Here is a 24468-nt window from a genome sequence, read left to right as displayed (position 1 = left end):
GACCATGTATGGAGGCTTTCCGGAGAAAGTAATAGGATTTGGGGACGTTCCCTAAGTCCCTGCAAGAGAAAAGCTCCATCCAAAGCACAGGCTTCTCAGGAAATGTTTCTGGTAGGAAATGTAGATTGCTACTGGGGGGAAAGTACCAGAACAGCCCAAAGTGTCCCAAACCTTTGATATACATCTCCTTTTCTGGAAAAAAAACTCTTATTTTGCCCTGTTTGTTGAACAAGAGCTGCTCATGAGTGAGCTGAGGTGGTGACAGACAAGAAGGTGGACGGCATCACATGCTACACCAAAAAGAGCGATTCCTGCAAAGACTGTTGGTTTAGGGGCACAAACCAGCCATCAAGCTTGGCTGTTTCCAGATGCGTTGATTCTGTGGTATCTGTGCAAGAAAACTAGTCAAAAATTCGGCTGGAGTTTGTTCTTGCAGAGGATTTTATAGAGAAGGTCTCAGAGAAGGTCTCAGAGAAAAATCTCTCCGGGTCTACGGAGAACATTGCCAAGGTGGCCACTGCTACAACCAGATCGCCAAGTTGTTAGGCCCCAGTAACACATTCCTCATCCTTACCCCTTCCTCAGCCCCCCAGGCCATACACCAAGCCCCAGCCCACTCTACCAAGTTGTCCAGCTCCGGGTCATCGCTGAAGAAGGGCTTGTGCTCCTGCTCCTGCTGGTGGACAAAGTTCTCGATGTCAACGTCAAAGCTGGCCGAGGTGATGCACTCAGAGCCCTGTGTTGCCTGCTCACACTTCTCAAAGAGCAGAGTAAGCAGCGGGAACAACGGGTGCCTGTGAAGGACAGAGAAGATCCCCCTATAACGTCAACTGTTTTAGGTCCCCCATCTGCTTTTACCCCACATCACCTATCTGTTCCCTCCCAGCCTGTAAGAGTCCGGTACTGCAAACCTCACTCCCAAGCCAATACTGACTGAGGTCCCTCTAGACCTTTTACAAAAATTAAAAAATAAAAATAAAAATTGCAAAATGCACCATCTTCTCCTCTAGGCACGGCTTCTCCTGACATCTTGGTGCTTCACAGCATTGCACCAGAGTCACCTGTTTCAGAATCGTTTTGCAATGGGCAAAAAGCTTTGGCTTTGTGGCAGTTGTCTTGGCACTGGCTGTCATCCTGATTTCTTCATGCTTCAGGAATTGACATCTGCACTGGGATCCAGGCCAAAAGGCACCCAAAAATATGGGTCAGTTGGAGATGATGGGCAGGGAAGGGCTGGCATTTCTACACACCCACGATGTCTCTTTATGCCACAGATACCGCTCACTTCTGCTGCATGGGTTGCTACCCCATTGAGAGGGCTCTATTCTCCTTCTTCAAGCACATTTGTGTCTACACACAAAGGAGAAGTTGGGCCAAATCCCTCTTCTTTCTCAACACAAGACCCCCTTCAAAAACAGGCTTGCCTTCCTGTTTGTGAATCCACAATTAGCTCTAACAATGACACTAAACTGACGCAATATAAAATGCAAATATATGTGCTACACCAAAACACGTGGCAAAGCAGGTGATGAAGACCAGGAGTTAGTGCCTCCCTCAGGGAGCCTCTCCAGCAGTGCAGTTTTAAAAACACTGAAGTATTTGAGGCAACTTTCAGGAGAGGAAGGCAAAAGGCTGCTGCAGGGATTGTTCCCTTCCCCCTGTGTGCAGCAAGGGCACCCCAGTTATCCCAGTGCAGCAGGGTTTGCCTCCTGGTCTCACCTCCTTCAGAAAAATATTCTGGAGGTGCCTCTAATACATACAGCTCTAAAAAGTGCTGGGCAAAAAAAGCAATTTTGGCCCAAAGGAGAGATGATTACGGCTCAATTCCAGGCTTCCTGCAGGTCTCTTCCAAACCAGAGTCAGGCGAAGGGGTTAACCACCTCGGCTAAGTCTTCATTTGCAGCTGCTAATACTGCAGCATATTATGGTCTAATCTGGCCTGATCCTGGTTTAATGCAAGATTCGCCAAGGCTGGAGAGGATGGGGAGGGGCTGGGGGGGAATAATTCCATAATTTCAGCCACCCCGCTGGGGCTTAGCTGAGGGATATGAACGGCAAATTCCAAGCTGTGGTATGAATTACTGGCCTTATGAACCCATGGCTCGCAGCAGATGCCATTTCAAAAACCAATGAGGAAGGAAATGCATGAACCCACCCTGCGCTAGTGAGTGAAATTATTGTGTGCTTTTTTGGTGGGGGAGTTGCATATTTAGCCCCTTTGCTTTGAGGATCTGCAGGTACCAAGGGCACCTGCATCCCCGTGCTGTTATGTATTAATGATTGACCTTCACAAATTCCTTGCAGTGCTGGCAAGATGGGGAAGCAATGTGGCTGAGGGTATGATGGTTTGATTTTTATCTGGAAAATAATAATAATAATAAAAAAATAAATAAAAATAACAATAAAAATAAAAACAAAACAAAACAAAGGTCGAAATGCAAAACCCCCAGGGGCAGGTTCAGGGAGAGCATGAAGGCCCCTTTTTGAACAGTCTTGAGGACCAGTGAAATTTGGATTTCTGCCATGAGCTGAGTGCTAAATTGTTGCAAATTCTTCTTCCTTTTCCATGAAAAAAAATAAAAATGTATTTTTCTGCATTTCTAGCCTTCCTGTGGCTGCCAAATGTAGGGGAATGGTATGGGCACTGTGAGGCTTTGGCATTTTACATCTGGATCCCACCCTCACTGTGAAATACGGGATGGATATCCAGGATGTATGGGGAAACAGGGGTATTCTCCACACTACAGATGTTATGGAGGCAGAGATTCAGCCCTGTGGAACTGGGAAGAGTTTGGGGGTAGAAACACCTGCTTTGGCAGAATCTGCTTTTGCAAAAATCTGTTTTTTTGGGAGGCAGTCCTCTGGATCTGGCCCCAAATGTGGTCTGTACACAGCTCAGCTGCCTGCCTTCCCAACCCATTTGTGCCCACCCCAAGCCGAGAGGGAATAAAAGTAGAAGAGCTTGTTCCGCAGTGGCACGGAGCAAATAAAAGGGCTGAACCGGCCTGACATTTTCCTGCAGGAGAGAGGTCGTTCGCAGCCACTAATAAAAAGGATTTGACACGGGCTAATAAAGAGAAATGAATTCCTCTAATGGCCTAATTTCGCACATTCAGCAGGGCGCTGCCTGCGAGCTGGCAGCGGGGCTGCGACGCAGGCACAGAGAGGGCAGCACAGCACAACATGCACTCGTATTCTTTCCCCCAGCGCCAAAATCCATTTTCTTTTTCTCCATTAAAAAGAAACAGTCTGCAAGGAAGCATGGACTTGTCCTGCTTGGAAATCCAGTGCACAGAGCTCACAAGAGCAGTTTTCAGTGCCCATTTCTTTGGGGCATCATCTTTTGTTTGTCCAAACCTTAAGTGATGCTGCTGGGGACCAGTCCCCACAAAGATGCTCGGCTGTCACCACACAAAGCAGGGAGGGGGTGGATTAGTTTCCTTTTTTTTTTTTTTTTTTTTTTTTTTAATGGGTGATAAAACTCCTGCTAGAGCATAAAACCTGGTGGTGACTTAGTGGCCACTCATCCATTGCCTTTTATATTTCCCATTGCATTTTCCTGGTGATTTCCCTCCAGGTTGATTGACCAATGTATACAGCCATTGCTTTCTGCTTTTGTGTAATTACTGAAAATTAACAAAAATCTATTGCTTTTGGTAGAGGATGCAGTACTGGGAGCATGGCATGTAGCCAGCTGCTAAAACACCTATTTGATATCTAATTACGTATACATACTCTACATGAAAACTGTATAGGTTAATATTCAGATTTTGCACAGGGCTGAAACCCCCCAGGCCATGTATGCAGCAAAACCGGTTCGTTCAGTATGCTTTTATACATAAAAACATACTTTTGGGGCTAATTGTGGCTGGTACCCAAAAATGAGTACCTGGATTTGGATGTCTGAGTCTACACATAGTACCAGCCAAGATGCCGCCTGCAGTTTTGTCACCACTTTCCCATGTAGGAAATATACCCAAAATGGCATGTATGGCATTTTTGACCCATCAGATTAAGGCTGTTAAAACTCCAAAATATTTTTCAGTTTTGCAATAAAGCCACACCCATGAATGCTGTGGAAATTCTTCCTTTAACCCAGCAGAAACTCATTGCACAGCTGCAAAAGGAAAAAGGTGTTTTTTTCTTCACTGATCCCTTTCCCTTTCAGGGCATTTTGGACTCACTATATGTGAATATTTGGAGGTGAAATATTTTAATTTCTTAACTTCCAATCTGCAGGTTTTGGCTCAGGAGCCCCCAGAACCTCCCACAGGGCCCATGTGGCTCCACACATCCATGAACCATAGCCCTGGCTGTTAACTGGGTGTTACTCCTTATCCTTAAGCCTTATATAAGCCTTATTATATTAAAAGATCATACATTATTGTTATATAAGTACTGTATACATTATAATATTGTAATTAATTACATATCATATATAATTACATTACTTATTATATTACTTAGTACAATTATCCTACATCATTGCTGTATACATTATAGTATGATATATTATTATCCCCACAGTGACAAAAAAGCAGACCGGAGAGGCGCAGGTGCCTGAGCACTGTACGGATGCACAAACTGCATGTTTCAGGTTAACGTCTGTCTTTGCTCCTCCTGAGTGCTTTTTGTGCCTCAAATCACAGAGTTTTGCAAAAAAACACCCAATTTGGAATTCCTGGAGGTGAATATTTCTCGGGGGGGGACAGGTGCTGCTGAACATAGGAGATCCCATGGTGTTGCAAAACTAGTTCCACAAAGAAGCTCCACCACTATGCAATATTATTGATAGCTACTATTGCTAAAAAGGAGCTAATTGCTAATGAATCCATTCCTGTGCATTAATTAATGTGTTTGAACATTAGCAAGTTAGTAGTGCATTATAATAATTAATGCATCAGTGAGTTGCTGCATTACCCAATGCGTTAAATCAATGCATTACTGACTCGAGGCATTCACGAGACTAAGGAATACATTAACGAAATAATGCATTCAGTGATGCACTAAGTAATTAATGCACACTGATGTTGGCTTGCATCACCTGTAGACGGCTCGCTTGTCGGCCTCCAGCTGCGCCTGGGGGTCACCAGCTGCAGTGGGCACGGGCGTGTTGGTGGCTGCTGGTGTGGTGGTGAGGTGTACAGGCTGAGCCTTGGTGGGCTGCTGGGCTGTGGCTGTCATCTGGGAAGGAAGGGAGGAAGGGAGGAAAGAAGAAAAAAGAAGGAAGGAAGGAAGGAAGGAAGGAAGGAAGGAAGGAAGGAAGGAAGGAAGGAAGGAAGGAAGGAAAAAAACACAAAAATGGGGTTTATTGCACTTCTGCTCACGTCGCCCAGCTTGAGCATCGCTGAGTTTGGCAGCAGGATTAGCACTTATTCCACTTCATGGGGGAAATACAGTCAGACCTGCAAGGGAGAAAGCTTGATGTCTTCCTCAGTGCACCATGAGACAGCAGACACGGGGGTAATTTGTTAGGGGGAAATGCAGGTGCTCTGACCTCCTCTCCACAGAAGCACTCAGAAGTCCCTGATTAAATCAGCTGCAACATTTGTCTCGTGACTGAACAGAGGTTGCTCAAAGCAAGGTGTGATTCTCTAGACACACAGGCAGTCTGCATTCTTCAAAAATAATGGGAGCCTCTTCCAACTCTCTGGTGCGCTGAGCCCAGGGATGAGTCATTTTAGCAAAGCAAGCAGCCAGACAGAAAAGCAACTTTTTTTTTTTGGTTCAAATCACCTGTCTTTATTGCCAATGCAGCCCCAGAAGGCTGCTGGGACAGGACACACAATGCACCAGGGTTGAAAATCTACCATTAAAATTATGTCCGCTATGTAATAAATGGCTCTGCTAACTAATGACTTGCTTTTAAAAAGCGTGCAATTATTTTAGTTAAATAAATGTGAGTTTAATATATGAAACGAGTCTGCACCAGCACACATGCAAATCACTTCACATCCTCCCAGCATCACCCCCAAAGCACTCCCAAAACATCCATGCCCATGTGCACAGGATGTGTTTCCTCATTTGCACATGCTTGTGCACACATTTAAGGGTAATTTCCACTTAAGCTTAACATTGCATTAGAGAAATCTGCATTGTTTCCTGCCAGACTGCAGATGGGTCTCACATACACCATGCAACATGTTGCTTTACCAGATTTGGTTTTAAAAAGTAATTAAGAAAGCCTGGGGTAGAAGTTCAATCTCTTTGGTTTCATATGCATCAGCACCCCCAACTCTCCAAACTTCTGCAGTTCTTAACTCAAAATCCCAGTGTAAAATTAATGCACAAAGTGGATGCTTTACCTGCTCTAGTGCTGAAATTCTGTAAAAATTAGCATTTGCCTGTTTGCCTCCATAAATCTTCTATCCTCCCCCAAGCTGGGTAGCAAAAAGAAGCCTCTGTGTCTTGCTAAATATTTTATATATGTTTATAAAGACTTGTGTGTATATGTGCAGATGCCCACGGTTGTCTTCAGCAAAACTCACCCTTATAGTCAGGGTCTTGGCATGGAAAAGCAGATTTCTCACCTTGATTAAAAGCTGCGTAAACCCATGTTGGGCCCAACCTACGGCACCCGTTGGTTCTAAAATGTTTGACTTTAATATCTCCTGCCTGACCTTTCACTGCTGCAACGGCTCTTTTTAATCACTGTTATTGTTCATAACTCTGAAGTTTGGCTCCTGTAAAGTCACCTAGCACCATTTAATTTCAAATGCTCGCAACACAGAAGTAAGCTGCTGGATTGCCTTAATTTCCCTCCGTCTTCTCTCCCCTGGGAGAATACATGGTTTTGGGTAAAAAAGTGGGGTTCACCCTACCAGTTTGGGTTTCTGTCTTCTTTCTTCCCAATTTGTAACTAAAACCAAAATGCAAATATTGAATTTGCACAGCACTCTGGCTGTGCCATTAAATACCTCCCCTTCCTCTTTTCTCATTTTTCCCTTTCTTCCTCCTTGCTAGCTCCACTGAGAATTACTTTACATTTTTGGGGGGGAAATGGCTATTTTTTTTCCTTTTCCCCTTTTTTTACTTTGACATTCATTTACCAGGACGTAGAAGCCCATTTCGTGTCCTCGCCGGCAGTTGGAGCCCCAAAATCCTGCCAAGTTGGCTGTTTGCAGCTGAGTCTGCAACTAATTGGGCTATTACTCACAAAAAAGCCTCCTCTGCGGCTGTTTCGAAGCCATTACCTCACCTTGGACTAAAGAAAATAATCCCCGCGCCTAATGCAACCTCTGATGAACAGCTCGGCCGTGCCAAGTCGGCAGAAAAAAATAGGAAAGGTTGCTCCAATGCAAGTGTTTGCAGACGGATGGGGGTGCCGGGCAGGGAGGAAGCCAAAAACATGGCTGAAAGGGGCTTTACAGGGATGAGACGGGAAGAAAAACGCAGCCGGTTTCTGTCCCAGGAGCATGAGTGTCTCCATGGTGGGAAAATGGGGAGAAAATGCAGAAAAAGATGGGAAAAAGAGTCTGGATTTAGGTAGAAGTGCAGGAAACAGAAAAAAATGTAGATAGGGATGTCGTGCCTGCATTCTCTCCTCTGAGATGTCCTGTCCAGTAAATGCTGGAGTTTCGCACATAAGCTGCATCGGTGCATTTTTTTTTTCTTCCAGAAAACAGCCAAAAATATGCATGAGAGAAAAAAAATGTAAAATATCCCCATGCTTTCGTAAGCCTCCTGGTTAAAGCCAGGGGTGAATGCTGAGCTGAGGGAGCATCAGGGATTTCTGCAGCATCATTTGCTGCATGACCTCCCAGTTATATTCATATTTATACTATATTCTTCTTTTTTTGGTTCTTTAGGAAGAAAACGCTTTGCCAGAACCAGTGGCTGCTCGCTTGGCTCCCTGTCGGTGATCCAGGATGTCTTGCAGGTAACTGCAGCAATCCTTTTTGCTTCACTGTTTTGAAAACTATGGTCAAAGTAGTCCTATAGTATGTCAAGTCCTGAAAGCAGCCAGGGTGAAAGTCTTCAGGTCGAGGCAACCTGCTAAATTGGCATTATTTAACTTATTCATCAGCATTTCACAGTGAAATTTCTCAGTGTAACTGCGTGAAATCCATATGCCATTAATGCTGGTTCCGAGCCCAAAATGTGCCAAGGACACCAGTGTGTGTGTGTGTGTGAGGCTGATCCTAGTGAAAAATCGACATCTCCACCCAATGTGTGTGTGTGTCACTGATCCTAGTGAAATTTGACATCTCCACCCAATTTTTAAGCTGCAACAACAGTAGAGCTTCTGTTTTTGTTTGTGATATATCAGACACCATCCACAAAACACTTTTTCAGGACAAGCCTTCTTTCATCAGTTTCTGTGATTAAAATGAGAATGTATTTTTAAAACAACCTCTTTTTGCTAGTTATATTTGTCCAATTTTGACAACGAAATGGCCGATGACTTTCTGTTGTTTTTTCTTTTTAATTTATTATGGCAAACACATGGATTTTTATGCAGACTCCTTATTTCCAACAGGTAGAGTCACTTGGCGAGCGTGATCACACTTGGTATAAATTATGCTCTGTGTTATACGCTGGTAGCAGAACCAGGCGATTATTACAGCATATTTTTCCTCTGAAAGGCAGCTTTTTCCATCACTTCTTCATTTTTGCACATTTCCAACAGTGAGGTTGATTGCTTGCATGGCCTCTGCAGTAACAATATTAATGTAAAGCTCCCCCAAACCCCTTTTTTAGTATTTTTCTCCCCAGGATGGTCCCCTTGGTGAGACGAGTTTTGCAATATTGGTTGTAGCTCTTGTAATTGATGGTTCAACTTGTTTTCTTATTTACCACTGACCTCCCCATCTCTGCCCCATCTTTGGGAAGAGGAATAAACATGCAATTTGCTTTTCCAAAACCAAGAAATAACAAATCCTTCCATTTTCAGGTGAAGAGCTCACAGCAGCCACAGCATACAGGAAAAACAAAACAAACCAACAAACAAACCAAATAATAATAATAATAATAATAAAAAAGACAAACACAAAGTGCTCTTCACAGCAGCATTTCCTCTAAATCTCCTGAAACGAAGAAAAAATGCTTGATCAACCCCCTCAAAAGGATAAAAAAGAAGGTGTTCAGATGACAATGGTCCCAAGGGTGTCCAAATGCAACATTTTAAATGAAAATGGGGGTGCAGAAGGGACAGGGAAAGGTATAGGGGATGTCTCTGTAGGATGCCATGGAAAAGCTCTGCTATTTTAAAAGTCCCTTAAATTGCCCATTAGGACTAAATCGGTGTCCCTGCTCCCTGCTGCGTAAGCGAGAAAGGCACTGCGTTTCAACAGAGAGGCACTAAAAAAATAGGAGAAAGTGAGAAAGAAAAAAAAAAAAGACGCTCCGAGCAGAGCAGTGGAGCGAGCAAATGATGACACAGAAGTTGGAGGAGCCATAAAAGCCCCACCGAGGCGTCATTTGCAAAAGTGACCTTTTCCCATCGAAGGAGACGAGCAGAAAGGAGGCCCGGGTGGCTTCGGGGGAGCGTAAAAGTCACGGCAAGGCAGCAATTTATTTATTTTACTTGCAGGGAAGGGTCTCTATTTTTTTTCTTGGGGGGGATTTTCTGTTTTTGCAGTGACACCAGGATACAAATGGTGGAGAAATGCAGCAGGGCCACGCTTTGCAGCACATGCCCCTTTCAAAGTGGGGAAAAAATGGTTTCCTATAAAAGCCCTAAAAAACTGCCTTAAACATTGTGCCAGTTCAGTGCTTCATCCGGATCATTCACATTCAGTCTCCACAGATGGTCACTGCACCCCAAATCAGAAATATAGATTTACCCCCCAAAAGTTTGCAGTAGGCTGTGAGGAGTGGGATCGTCCCCAAAATCTGACCTCAGTGAAGCCCAAATCCCCACATCCAGCACGTTGGGGTGCTCTGTCTGAGTTTCTCTTGGAACAAATTCCTGTTCTTATAATAACTAACTCTGTAATGACGCTTGGAAAGGAGGTTATTTGACCCCTTGGAGCAACATTGTAGATGAAGTCTTTTTTTCCCTGAGACGGATTGCCAAAAGTGCCGTAAAATCAATCAAAATGCCATTCAAATTGCCTCAAAAGACACTTTACTGCAAAATATCGACACTGCACTGGGAGGCTGGACTGGATGGGGGCACTCATTGCATCAACAGAGGCAAGATGCACACCCAAGTATGCCACCAAGAAAACCCTGCAACCCCAAAATGAGCCAGAAATGGGGGAAACAACAACAGCAAAAAACACAAGGGGGTTGTCCCCAGATCCTTTAATACTGCAACCTTGGATGCAGGGAGAGGGGTTTCATTTTTACCAGTCTCTGAAATGAAGAGTTTGAGGTGAAATATTTTATACTGCTCATATTTAGCAAGGAGGGGTAAATAATGCTTGAGAAGATAAGCTGGGCTGGGGGTCACAGAGAGTTTTTTGGGGGGTGCAGGTGCGGACACTCACCTGTGGGGTGTCTTGGTAGGGAGGAGGGGGCACCGTCTGGGTGGCCATCATCGTCAGAGCCGGCGCCGGGGAGACATGGTGCATCCTGGGTGGGAGTCACATCGAGAACCTGAGGGCAAGAGAAATGCTGCTGGATTAAGGGGAAAACTATTCCCCAAACCCTCCCAAAAGGGAAAAAAAAATACAGAAAGGAGAGTGGCCAGGTGAGAGCAGAGCTCTTGGAAATGATGGCTGCAATTGGTGGAGCTCATTATGATTTTCCCCATGTGAACCCCGGTGCATCCAGGTTGCTTTCCACCCCTTACTCCTATAACTACGTGCCTATATGGAGATTTCCATTCCCTTTTCCTGTTATTCTTCTTTTTGGGAAGCAGGAAAGGAAGTCAAAATGCAAAACCTTCTCTTTCCTGAAACTACATACCAAAAAAAAGAACAGCCTAAAAAATGATGTCTCTTCTCATTTTGCCACCATGGAGTAATGCTGTATGCTCAATCCGTTGCACACTAAATTTATGTTGAGTATCTGATGTTGGGTTGACCAATCCAGCTGGCTCCTATGTTGAGTTGACTGACCCCATGGCAATTGAACACACAGAAATGAGGAAAGTAGATTCAAACCTTTGCTTGATTTGAGCTAGGGAGATAACCCTGATGTTGCACAACCCAAATGGACATTCCTGAAGCCAGTGAAAGGGTGAGATATGCTCCCCTCAACCTCTCCTGAAGTTGCTGTTCTTTCTGCAAATGCATACCTATTTGGGGAGGGGTGGGGGTGGAACAGAGTTTTATTGGAGGTATCTTCAGGCCCCATGGCAATGGGCAAAGAAGAGAGACACTGTGACGGAACAAATTTGCAGAGGAGCTTTTGGCTGGACACGGTCTCCAAGACAGACCTGATGGCCAAGAGCAACCAAAGAAGCAGGTCTTTGCTCAAAAATGCCTCTTATTATTTGGTTGCAGACGGAGGGTGGCTTCAAAAAGCAAGCCAATAAACTTGCTAAAATAAATAAATAAATAAACAAGCAAGCAAACAACAAGCCAACCAACCTACAAAAAAAAAAAAAAAAAAGCAACCCACCACCATCCTGGGTCCTCTCTGAGGCTCTGAGCTCTGTATTGAGTAAATTCACAAAGCCACCTGGCGAAATCTCCCCAGAACTTCCAAAGGTGCATTTCTCCCTGCAAAACAAGGCACAGCTCATTTTTGTCAGAGATGATGTCTCTCAAAGACTTCGCTTGGTCGCTCTGCCTGTCATTGAGCTGTGCTGGCTTCTCATCTGGAGAGGAGCCCCGTGCAAAGTCCTCTGATATTGCCAACGGATCTACCAGTAAGTAGTGATAGAGTTGCTTCTGCAGTGCAACGCTGACCCGTGGGAAGAAATGTTCTCACCCAGGGCACAAGAGCAGAGGTGGGTTTGGAGTCTTCAGATCAGTCCCCACAGTCATTCAGCGGTAGATCTGCAATATTCTAGTCTTCTCCATGAGGCTTTGGGCTTTATAGGAACCACAGGGCACCAAGATCACAAGAGGCCATGTCCATGCGGAAAGCTGAGTGCTGTCTACATGGCACGATTGTTAGCCACCCTTATTGTTTTGAATGAATAATTAAAAAAAAAAAAGCAACATGCACACACTTTGCACTAGTATGGTGCCCCACGAATAGCTTATTAGGAGAGCACACCCAAAATGCTGTGCATTGGGAAGGCAGAGTGGGGTCCTTGCATGACACAAACATCTTGAAGAAGGCTATTGTATTTAAGTGATTAAAACCCTAGAATCATAGAATCTCCTGAGATGGAGAGGACACATGAGGATCATTGAGTCTAAGTCCTGAAATTACGCTTTTTATCTTTTTTTTCCTCTAGCAAAATTATCTGCTCCTTCCAGCTTAGAATCTGTGGGGTCAGATGTTAAAATTTGGTTCACGGCTCAGGCATCCCCATCCTCAAGAGGCAGTGCAAAAGCCCCTGGGGGAAATGGCCTCACCAGAAATAGCTGCAGCCTGGAGAAAAGCAGAGTTCAGCATTCTGCCAGGCCAGACATCTTGGTGGGAGACAAAAAAAAAAAAAAAGAAAACACACCCAGAGATGGATATCTCGGGGGAAAAACCCTGCTTGGCATTTATTGTTCATGCTGGGAGCAAGCCTACCTTTAGCAGGTGGCAATTTATTACAGGGTGTGGGCTTTTTGGCTGAATATATTCCCAGAAGGTGGCAGTCCGGAGCCCAATTTAATTGCTGAATATCATCTAACCTGCTCACTAAATCAAGCCATTCTTTGAGGCTTTAAGGGCGTTGATTTGTTTGGAGAATAGGACTTATAGCCAAATATAAAAAGGGATAAAAATGAGAGACAGCTGTTGCTGATAGCGGTATATTTATCTCAGGGAAACAAATGCACTTGGGCGCCGTAAATATCCAGGGAAGTGGCTGGCGCCCACGGAAGTGCCGGACGGGTGCCTTGTGTGGGAGCCCCCAGCCATGAATCTCAGGATAACGGTGCAAAGCTGTCAGCACTTTCCTGCAGCCACGAAGATTTATTGGCAGTGAGGCGCTTCTTCTAAGCACAGGGAAGGTTCAAAAGCTGCTATACTATGCATTAATCCTTATTTTTTTAACATCTTCTCCCCCCCTCCAAATGATTTTAAGTGAGTGAGCTCTTTGCTATAATCATCCAGAGGATGAAAGGAGATATGGGAGGATGCACAGAGCAACAACCAACCCTACCAACACCTTGCAGACCAGCTCAAGCAAATGGTCACATCTTGGGAGATCAGTGAATTTTCAGGGAGCCGATGAGGGCAGAAGGAGTAATTGCAGTCCCCTTACAGGGCATCACATGGAGCAGAGAATTTTTGAGCAATAAAGTCAATAAATGCTCTTTTCATTTCCAGAAGGGGCAGTACTTTAGGTTTTGGCAGAAACCTGAGATCAAAGTATCCTAAATTTCCTTATGAAATAAAAAATACTTTAGCTACCACTGAAACATTGCCATTGAATTGGAAATGTATTTCCCGAAGAGCTTGTGTCTATCTAAAAGAGTTGCAGCTCAGAAAGATTTATAGGCTGCTTTTTGCCAGCCATATATCAGATCCTTTTTCAAATTAAAATAATTACAATGAGTTGAGAAATCATCTTTTTACAGTGGCCACTGATGCTTCAAAATGTTTTAAAAAATCTGAGTGTTACCAACAGTCATCTGCCATCCTGGAGGCGAAGAGGAAACAATCCCTGACCTGTGCAATTAGCAGACCTGCTATAAAACTGTATTAGAAGTAGCACCAAATGTGAAAAAAAAAACATGTTGTTGGACTCCACGTTACCATTTTCTGTGGATAACATTAATATTAGCTTTGCAAGATACAACTGTTGTTTCCAAACCAATGGAAAATAGGGATCATTTTTTCCAGCTAATTCAACAGCTTCTCCCCTGCAGCATGTGATTTGTAAGAGAGGATTCAAAGCGGAAAACCATAAAGCCAGGTTTTCATGCATTTCCCTTTCTTTTCCCAAAGTTGCAAAATTATTCAAGGCACTTCAGTGTGTTTTTCCAGGCACAGGAAGGTATTTCAGCGTATTAGTGGAAGATTACTTTTCTAAAAGGTGTTGTGTTTTTTTTAAACTGGGGGTTTGCAATGATGGTGTGTTAGTCATGCTCCGCAAGGGGCTGCTAGTTTTTTATGCCACTGTCTTCACAGAGGGGTTACGCATGCTGATGTTTATGATATATGCATTCATTATGTATGTATATATAAGTTAAAATGAAGAAATACGGCTGACAGGAAGGGAGAGGAACCTCCAGAGAACGATACATCTTGCTCTGAAGCATGAGCAGGGACAGGTTCACCCTCTGCAGGTGACAGCATCCATCTGCTTGCCTGTAAAGCGAATCAGGAGCGACTCTCCTCCCCCCAAACACCAAATTTATATCTGCTGTCTGAACCTCCCCCTGCCGCCAACCTTCAGTGTCAAGATTCACCTATCTCCCTGAAAACAAAAGTTTCCAGCTGCAGATGAACACCATCTTCTCACAAGCTGTTAAAATAACCCCCTACTGCCACCCTGAGCTCACTAAAAACACACCTGATGCTATTAAATGGTCAAAAATGGGGAATAAACACATTTTTCAAGATATTACCCCTTCTCAGTTGATTCTCATGATTCCTCCCTACCAAGTGGGCTTGCATGATGCCTCATTACAGATATGTGCCAGAAATACCACTGGGCCAGCAAATATATATATATATATAATATATATATATATATTTTAAATACTTGGTAGCCAGATTTCCTTTACTCCATTCCAGGAGAGTTTTTGCACCAGGAGCAGCCAAGACACCAGTTCCCTAAATGCCAACCTTTGCAATATTCCTGACATCTCATTATTGAGTTATTTCCCAATTAAACAAAAAAAAAAAAAAAAAAAAAAAAAGCAAACCAAGCCTGGGCTTCCGCTGTTGCCATGGTCTAAAGAAGGTTGGGATTTGGTATTTCTTCATGATAAACCCCTTTTCTTCTCCTAGAAAAGTTATTGACTGATACGTAAGCACCAATAAAAGGGAGAGGGACACGCTGCACTGCTGGGGATGCCAAAACACACTTGCCGAAAAACAACTAACTTCCCCACAGGATGGGAAATCTCTCCCCTGGCGGGGGAAAGAGCATTTTGCATTTGCAAATCACCCCCAGTTCCAGCTGCATGGAAAGGAGTAGGTGTGGGGGGGGAGCTGCGGTGGTGCATTTCTGATGAGAACAACAATTACCACTAAATACTTCTCTTCTCTCCAAAGATACCCATCCCTGCTGCCAACTAAAATGCTCCAGGGATATCTCTGCAACATAAACACAAGAATAAAACCTGCAAAAGCCAGTCAGAGCTTTAGTAGACAAGGTTAATGTACCTTGAACGGCAGCATTAAACAACTTTGTTCTTTTTTTAAGTGGAGAGCTGAGATACCTACACACGTTTTAAAGTGTTACTTTTATAGAGGGAGACCATTAAAGCACCTTCCAAAAAAAGCTGAGGGAAAAAAGCACAGGGAAACATCAAAGAGGCTTCTTCAAAGTAACATGAAAATACTTGAATTTTGGGCAATACAGCCCCTAGCCCAGCAAAAGTTCCCAAAAGAGCAGATTGTGAGTTTTTTTGGAGGGCAAATTGAAAACCTTTGAAGTGAAACATAGCTGATGATCCTAAAAATGTGCAAACATCCTCATGCCAGACATGAACTGTCCGGTAAAAGGTTCTGATTACTTGGAGAGTATTAACAAAAATAGGGAGCAGATTAATTTTCTAACAGTTTTTTGCTGCAAGCAATTAACTGGGAATAATTTATGATTAAAATCTTGCCCAATGCTTTCAAAACTTGCCTTACACACTTCATTTTTGACTGCAACCTGCTAATCCAATGACAGAGGAACTGCTGCACAGCCACATTTCCAGCACCCAAACACCAAATTTTGATCCCACACCAGTCCCAAAATGGGGAGGTTTCACTCCAAAGTCCCAGCCAGGATCAGACCTTGTCACAGAGCTTTTTGGAGGACAAAGTTAATCCTGTTCAGCAGAAGTTTAACTGCCAGCTACATTTTTCCATCCTGCAGTCCATCACCAATTTCTCAGCCGGCGCAAACATTGCCAAGTGTGGATCATACCAGCACTGGTGCAAAAGCCAACCCTGATACTCCAAAGATCCTGGCAAAAATCTGACCACAAACTATGCAGTCAGGAGCAGATAACAGGCAATGGCTTTTTGCAACCATTGCTACAGCCCATAAACGTCTTATGAGTGACAGTGCAGTTTGTAGTAAAACCTTTTTTGGGTGTCCATGCTTGCAGTTTTCACACAAATCTCCCAACACCTCTGTGAACGATTACAATGGGTAAATGCCAGTGGAAACCCGCTTTTTGATCAGATTGCAGGAATTGGATTAAAACAGCCCACCTTCCCTGACTTCAGACATGTGGGTGGCGAGACATGCACAGGAACCAAAGCAAAGATTTCCCTGCTTGTGGAAAGCACCAAAAGCAGAGTAATGCTATGGCACACCTATAAAACCCTTTTCTCACTTAAATCTGCCTTGTTTCTTACTAAATTCTGCTAACACGCTTGTAAATTTTCCCTTTGGGAGAGGGAAAGAAATCCCTTTGGAGCTGGCTGTTTTCTTCTTTCCCATATGGCAGATAAATCAGAGCTCCCAACTCGCTGAGTTTCTGCTTCGCATCCCTCTGCTGCAGCTCTCCGTCTTCTCCCTGTCTTGACTCCCCCCGTGGAAATGGATGTGGATCTTTACGTTTTGTGTTGTTTTTTTGTTTGTTTGTTTTTTTTTTTTTGTAACTGTGTAATTCCCGATGAGAAATGGCTCTCCAGACCACAAGACACAATGAGTTTTCCTTGACAAAAAAAAATTCTAGGCTTTCTGGCATCAGCAGAGTGCTGTCCATGTCCCAGAGCCAACACATTGCAGCTTCTGCTACTGAAACTCAACCCAGACATCAATGACTGTGATGTGAGCCACTAGATTAATTGTCCCAATTTAAATATCTTTCATTTGCCCATTTGAAAGCTTTTTCCCCCCATATTTCCAGCCTTCATGACAAAAGAGCACTTTGAGACATGATGTGGTGATTTATACAGTCTCCAGCTAACAAGGGAGTTACAAATAGTTTTGAGCTCCTTTAAGCTTGTTTGATATTTAATACAGTCTCTTCTCCATTTTACTCTAAATGGTAGACCCCAAAATATGTGAGATGGAAGTAAAAGCCTAGTTTGAACTCAACCCAATAAATGAAATGTGTATAAAACAAGACTGTGAAGTGTTTAGGGTGTGAAATGTGCCAATTTTTTTTTGTACAGTGAAAAAACCACAACCTAGCCTCAGAGCTGCATCTCCACGGATGTACAGGCTTCAAGAGGAAAGCAGAAAAGGGGTTGTCCCTGGAAAACACGGGGGCCAAGGGGAAACACCATCTCAGAAGGTGGCTTTTGGGGTAGGTAATTTCTATCATTAACTGCCGAGAGCAACATCAGCCTTCTGTTCCAGAAGATGTTGAAGCATGCGCCCAGCATCATGTCTTTCCATACCTTCAGTGGGATATGTCTGCATGCCCTCGCCACAGTCTGCTGCATATATTGGGTCTGGCCTCCTTGCTGGAGGCCAGGCTGTGTCCTCCACGGGCATGTGCTCTTGTTTTCCATATCCGTGGCTTCCTCCAGAGGAGCAATCCAATGTCCCCAAAGCAATCTGTAGGGCACTGAGCCCTTTAAGCACCGGGCAGCTCACATCAAAATACTCATTGCAAAGACAGCATCAAGGTATGGAGGATCGCCCCCAAAAGAAGTACACGTGGTGACCCCAAGCCCTCATGAGTGAACCAGAGAAGCGTTTTCAAGGTCAACCCAACCTACACCTTTAATAGAAATGGGGCAAACCCACATCCAATCTGGAATTATGAGAAATTCAGCCACTTCATCACACACTTAATGCTGTTTTTTTTGGCCAAGGGAAGGTCACTGGTGAAAACTGGGGCTAAAAGGGCAGTCCAGGGAATATAATCCTGCCATTATTGGCTGCCATTTATTAGAAGTGCTGTCAGAGTAGGCAAAACTCAAAGAAAAGAAGCCAAAGGTCTTGCACTGTGTTCTGCCATTCAGCAGACCAAGTAAAGCTTCACTTTGAGCTGGAAGAACAGAAATAGCTTTGGGGTTTTCCCCAGAGATGTGCCCACTCTAATCTTCACTGATTTAGGAAGAGATAAAGTGCCTTTCTAGGACATATGCACAAATCAAAAGTAGCACCTCTGTTTTCAGTCTGTTTTGTTAATGACCAAAGATTCCTCTGTGCTCCGTTAGGAGGAAAGTTGCAGCCAACAGAGTTTTATTTTCTTTGTCACCCTCTGGGTGCCTACAGTTTTGGCACAGAGCTAACACATTTGTCACTCTGTCAAGCCCTAATTTTAGTGATTGGGTCTGACTAAAGAACTCTGAGACCCTTGGTTTCATATACATCTTATTTTAAGCTCTGTGTTCAAGTTATTTTTAACTGGTGACCATTTCTCCATATCCTACTGATCTGCCAATATTTTACAGTGATAACAGCCCATATTTTGGGTATTTTTAAATAGAAATCTGTGTTTTGCTCTAGGCTAGCCATGGCTTTATGGCTTTTAACAACGTGTTCTCAATACTTGAGCTTTAAAGCAAGATTCCCTGAGCTGCCTGATTTCAAAAATAAATAAATAAATAACAGAAAACTCAGCAAAAATATGTAATTCCCCTCTAAATGCTCACTGAAGAAGGGAAGAGGCAACATAATTACAGGGGTACCAGGAAAGAGCAGAAATCCCCCAAATAAAGCCCCACTGAGGTCACCATGTTCCTGTCAATTAATATATATCATTGCCCTGTTAATATAAAATGAAGCCACTTTACCGTTTGGGGGGTGCTCAGGGAGCTGCTGTCCTTCAGGTGTTCTCCCGCAGCCCCAAAAGCAAGACTTCTGGGTATGCACGACCTGGGAAAGTAAATGGTGAAATATTGAATACTGAAAGAAAACAATGAAATGACAAGATTAAATATTAAGCAGAGGATGAAGCTTTCTGTGCTAGGTTCTTTGGCATCATCAGTGAAGCCACTGTGGCCATCGCCAACAGGCAAGTCTGCTCTTATAGCATGCTTTTTCCAGGATGGGGCAGAAAGTAGAACCAAGGAAAATACAGGTGGGAATAGCCCCTTGGAAAAGCTTTCCCCCCTGGGAAAGCTGGGCCAATGGCTGAGCTAGATCAGACCCCAGGGACATGCCCAGGCAGCTCTGGACACCTCCAAGGAAGGGCAAAAATAAATCAGAGTTTTAGAGGGTGAACCAAGATGTATCTGGAGAATGAAGACGTGCTCGTTGCCAGCATATCTGTAAAGGAATATCTGCCATTATGTCCTGTCCTGTCCCTTGCTGCTCCTCAGTGGTGGCAAATCCCCGGCATGGGATCTCACAGTGGGTTAGCAGTACGATCTGGGTCTGAAATGGAGAAAACAGGGGAAAAGCTGTGAAACTGCTGTTGCTGTTGGCCATGCCCCTGTTTTGCACTGGCTGTCACCAGCCCTGGGGTTAATTATAATCATTGCTTGAGTGTAAATATGCCTTTTACACTCCAGCTCAGACAGCGTGAATTAGGAAAAAAACAATTCAAAAACAAGGAGAGCTGGATCAAGAGGTTATTTAATAAGAAAAAGTCCATACAAATGTTAGAGATGATGCTGCATCTCCCAAGGATCTGGTCTTTAAGGAGGCTGAGATTAGGATTTCTAGGCCCATCCAACCAGATCAAGTGGCAAAATTTCCCTGCCTAAATGGGATTTAGCTGCCTAACCCACTTAAGCATGTCTGCAAATTACTGTATTTCTCAGTTCAGCTTTAATTATCTCACTAAATGCCTTCACAGATCTCCCTCTCTGCAGTGCTTCCCATGAAAAAAAAAAAAAAAAAAAAGGAAAGGGAAAGGGAAAGGGAAAGGGAAAGGGAAAAACAACAACACAGGAGAAGGTCTGTAAAGGCAACTTGAAATTTGGCAAATCAGTGCTAGTCCTTGGCAGGACAGTAACCAGAGACCCACCAAAACCAAGAAAAAGATATGTGTTGCCTAAAACCTTCTGCATATCAGACAAAAGTAAAAAGTGAAGTTGGACTGAATAATGACTGGCATGGCCATGAATGCCTTTTGCGTGTTTTCTGAAAAAAAAAAAAGTGAGCAAAGAAAGTGCCATTCCTGGAAACCTGGAAAACATCAAGGCCTCCCTCCAACAGATACTGGAAGCAAGTGGGTAATTTCAAGGCAAAACCAGGCAATAGGAGACAAAACTCCTCAGATCTCTGAGATACATACACAGATATACATCAGCTCTAGATATTACCTCTATCTTAAGTGATAAATGTCACCTAAGATCTCCAATATGTCTGATATATCTACCTTGATATAAATCACCTCTAGAGAGCTCCTCACATGCCCAATATATGTCTGATACATACATCTATGATATATGCCACGGGTCTGGAGCTCCTAAAATGTCCAATATATATCTGATACATCTCCCAGTATGTATCATATACATAACCACTAGAGAGCTCCTCAAATCTCCAATGTATGTCAAATACATCTACCATGCTATATAGAACACCTCTACAAAGCTCCGCAAATCTCCATTAAACATCTACATCCCTTGATACACACCACCTCTGGAAAGCTCCTCAGATCTTCAATACGTCCGTCTACCTCGATATATGTTATCCTGTATGGACCTCCTCAGATCACCAACATATGTCTAGTATCCCTTGATGTACTACTGCTCAGATCTTGAATGTACATCTGATATATGTGCCTCGATACACATCACCTCTAGAGAGCTCCTCAGACCTCCAATATACATCTGATATATGCACTGGATGTGTATCACCTGGCGGAGCGCTCCTCAGATCCCCAGGATCCATCCAGTACATTTACCATGCCACACACCACTACTGAGGAGCTCCTCCAGTCTGCAAAACATGCCTGTGGTACACATCTTCAACATCTCACCGGCAGAAAGCCGCACCTCGCCTTGTGGAAGCTTCATGACAGCCATTCCCCCTGGTTGTAAGTCTACCCCGAAACCCCTGTAATGACAGCACTCACGTTTTCATGCCTTCACACACTACATCCATGATTGCATTCAAGGGTACAGAAGAGGAGGGGCCATGGGGAAGGTCCCACAGAAAGTGCCGTTCCTGGAAAACTCGGCGACATTGAGGCCTCCAGATGTTGGAAGCAAGTGGGTGATTTCAAGGCAAAACCAGGCAGAAACAGCCCAACAGTGATAATGCAAAATAGCTGTTTGTACAGTGTTTCAGTATCACCGATGTGATTTCTCCACCCAGCCTTCCAAAACACCATCTGACTTCTCAACACTATTGTTTTAGCACCCATTTCTGTGTCTGCTCTTGCTCCAAAACCTTCTTCTTCCATCCAGAAATTGGACCCAAAACCTCCAAACATGGAAACCTTGGTGAAGGAGCAGGAAGGGCAAGAAGCCTCTTGACTCCTCAGGCATGTGTGAGTCCTGCCAAAAGGTTTAGAAGCTTAATCTGGGCTATGCTAAACACTCAGATGGGTCTTGAGTTCCCAAACTCTCCAACTGCAACAGCAGCTTAAATATCATTAAGGATATTTACGATCAGGAATAAAAAACCAACGGGCTCGTGCCTTGGAAGAGCATGCAAGGGCTGACGCCAAATACCTGTCAAGGACCCAGGATTTGACCTGCTTTGGATTTGTCCTGACAATGTTACAAAAACTTTGTATTTTGCAGCAATCTGTCATCCCCATAGAGTCTTTTTCTCCCATGGGAGAGACTTTTGTCATCTGGGCTTGCTGCAGGAACAAAACATGAGAACTGGAAGAAAAGAAGCAGATAAATAGGGCTTTGCTAGTGCTAAAATAGCTTTGGCAGACTCTGCAGTCCCAAGTGATGCAGATTTTCTTCTTTGGAGGTGATCAGGGCTGAGATCTTGGATGCTGCATGCACCTGCACTGACAGGACATAAACAGCATTTGTGTGGTTTCCGCACAAAAGATGCAATTTTTGTCCCTGTCACAAAGAGTGCAAATAGCCAACCCCACCAGCAACATTTCCCCAAACACCCTTGCAAAGGGAGATAAATCTTTTTCAGCCAGCACACACTTTTAGCAACTTCAAAAGGCATCCTTTGAAGTTTAGCAGAGGCCTTTGAAGTCCTCCTGATGCAGGAGGAATGGAGGGGATGCCTCTCCAAGATGTTCCACTGCAGGCAACACAAGCTGCTGAGACACACAGTGTGGTGGGTACCCACTGTCACGTGGAGCATCCGCAGGAGGGTTACAAATGAGACACCCGTCAATGGCAATAACATGACTGCATCACGTCATTGCACGGATTGCATCAATGGCAATCCCCAAAACATCCTAAATCCCCATCTTCCCAACCTGAATGACATACAACAGTGGAGATGGGATCCCAGGTCAGGTACCAGCATCCCAGGACCTGAGCCTGTACCCAGGCTGCAAACCAGGTCCGCTAGAGCATCTCTGTTAATAAACATTTAAATAAGGGTAAGTAAATGCTAATTAAGATGATATTTAGTTAGAAAGAAAAAAATCCAGGATCTTTGCAAAAAAATTAGGGTTTTTAAGCTCTGACTGAAGATGTTTTCTGTCAAGTTACCTTGCTTCCAGTGTGAGCAGATCACAATGCTTCCAATGTCAGCAGGTCAGTGCCATTTAATTGTGGCTATTGGTTTTTAACAAATTTAATACCAGCTCCTTTGACCTGAGTAAAAATAACAAACGGTGAAGTCCCCCTAATAATGCTTTGCTGAAATATTTTCACTACCCACTCTACACTTGGAAGTCTGTTGCAAGCTGTGCCGGCCCCAAACTCTACATATGTGGTAAAAACTAGAGAAACCCTGTATATGTTCAAAACAGTATAAAAGCTCAAATTTCAGGTTTACTCTTTTAGGAGCTCCAGCCTTAGCCAAGGGGTGATCGTGGCTCCCCGAGCACAGTCATGCAGCTCCAACAGCCAGTGCAATCTGGAATGAGGAGCATTGCAAGAAAAACCTTTGATTTGTGTGTTTTTTCCCAGCTGTGCAATTTCTTTTCTAACTTCAGCAGCCTCCGAACATGGTTCAGAGCTGCAAGGTGGGGATGCTTGCAGGTGCAAAGAGCAATATGGCATTTTCATGCTTCCACCTCCCCAGATCCATAGGCTAAACCTGATGATGCCTACCCTGTTTCATTGCTCAGAGAGTAAAGAGAGCAAAAAGAGATTTAAAACATGCTAATATGCATGCGATATTTCTGCTCTTCCACAACAGTGAAGCCATGGCACCCAGCACCATGGTGAGAGGCAGTCCAGGATATGAGACAGTTGAGTCCACCAGCAGAGCCCAGCCCCTCTATAGGCGATTTGCATTATCTAAGGGGGGGCCACATATGGAAGTACTGGAGACCACCCCCCCCGTGCACGTGTGCACATCTGGGCATGGGGAACAAAAGCGTCACACCGATAAATAATGGAAAGTCAAAGTGCCCCGCAGAAGTGGCACCATACTGTTCAGCCTCAGGCGAGATGGAGGAAAATTCGGTGCCCATGAGGTCTGGAACAGTGGGATTAATAACACATCAATTTTAATGCAGGGTGGGGTTTTTTTGTTGTTTTTTTTTTTTTTTTTGGTTTTGGGGTTTTGTTTTTTGTTCTCCCCTCCACCCTCTCTCCCCCCCCCCCTCTTTTTTTTTTCTGCTTCACAAACAGCAAAGTGAATGTTTGAGCATCTCTGCGGGGGGTTAATGAGGACTCTGATTAGTTATTCAGATTTGCCGATGCTGCCTCCATCCATCCTCAGACAGGGAATAGCAGGAAAGGGTTTGCAGAAAAGCTCTTAAAGACAACCTGCGTGGCTTTCACAGCCTGACTGTCTGCAGGTCTGGGGGAATTCATGCTGCAGGACTTCTCAAAAACCCTAGTGCCAGCTTTAGGGCAGAAAAGCACATTAGGAAGATGTACAGATCATTTGTGGGGGAATCAGAAAAACTCCTGTGATACAACCCATGTTGGGCAATGCTGATTCCTACAAAGACTTGAGGGAAAATATTTGGATTTTTTTTTTCTTTTTCACATAAAAAACAAACTCTTGAGTGCTTTTAATCAAATTTTGTACAATTATAGGGTGAGCCACATGAGCAAAAACGATGGAGACATGAAAAGAAGGAAGGAAGGCACTGTCCCAAGAGCTGCCACCAGACTGCAAAAATGCAGCATCTTCCAGCATAGCAATATTTTACACAGTCTCACATAATAAAGTGCTAATAAAGTGCTTTATGTCCTTGCACAAAAGCAAGTAGCTCACCTCTTCATTTCTTGGCACAGAAATTCATTAACCAGGTTGAGCTCACTCACCACGGAAAAGTTGGGGGGGTTATTTCCAGATTTACACTTTTGTCATTCACCTGCATCAGAAAAATGAAC

The 24468-nt window shown here is 43.9% G+C and overlaps 1 protein-coding gene across 5 annotated transcripts in view; it reads right to left on the bottom strand.

The window, feature by feature from the left end:
- PKNOX2 (PBX/knotted 1 homeobox 2) overlaps positions 1 to 24468 on the bottom strand; it is an 87101-nt gene that overhangs the window by 17886 nt on the left and 44747 nt on the right. For 2 of the 5 annotated variants that reach the window (XM_027444411.3, XM_027444413.3), the window contains exons 3-6: positions 18865 to 18946; positions 10434 to 10542; positions 5045 to 5184; positions 623 to 794 (exon numbers count right to left, since the gene is read on the bottom strand). In XM_027444411.3, the coding sequence (XP_027300212.1) occupies positions 623 to 794; positions 5045 to 5184; positions 10434 to 10517 (396 nt within the window). In that variant the 5' untranslated portion in view covers positions 10518 to 10542; positions 18865 to 18946. Of the gene's footprint in view, positions 1 to 622; positions 795 to 5044; positions 5185 to 10433; positions 10543 to 11511; positions 11613 to 18864; positions 18947 to 22662; positions 22768 to 24468 lie in introns of all 5 variants that reach the window. The other 3 variants (XM_072027788.1, XM_072027787.1, XM_027444415.3) reach the window with 3 other exon arrangements.

The sequence above is a fragment of the Anas platyrhynchos genome, chromosome 25 (assembly GCF_047663525.1).
Source record: "Anas platyrhynchos isolate ZD024472 breed Pekin duck chromosome 25, IASCAAS_PekinDuck_T2T, whole genome shotgun sequence".
NCBI classification, from domain to species: Eukaryota; Metazoa; Chordata; class Aves; order Anseriformes; family Anatidae; genus Anas; species Anas platyrhynchos.
This window is presented reverse-complemented; position numbering and strand designations above follow the sequence as displayed.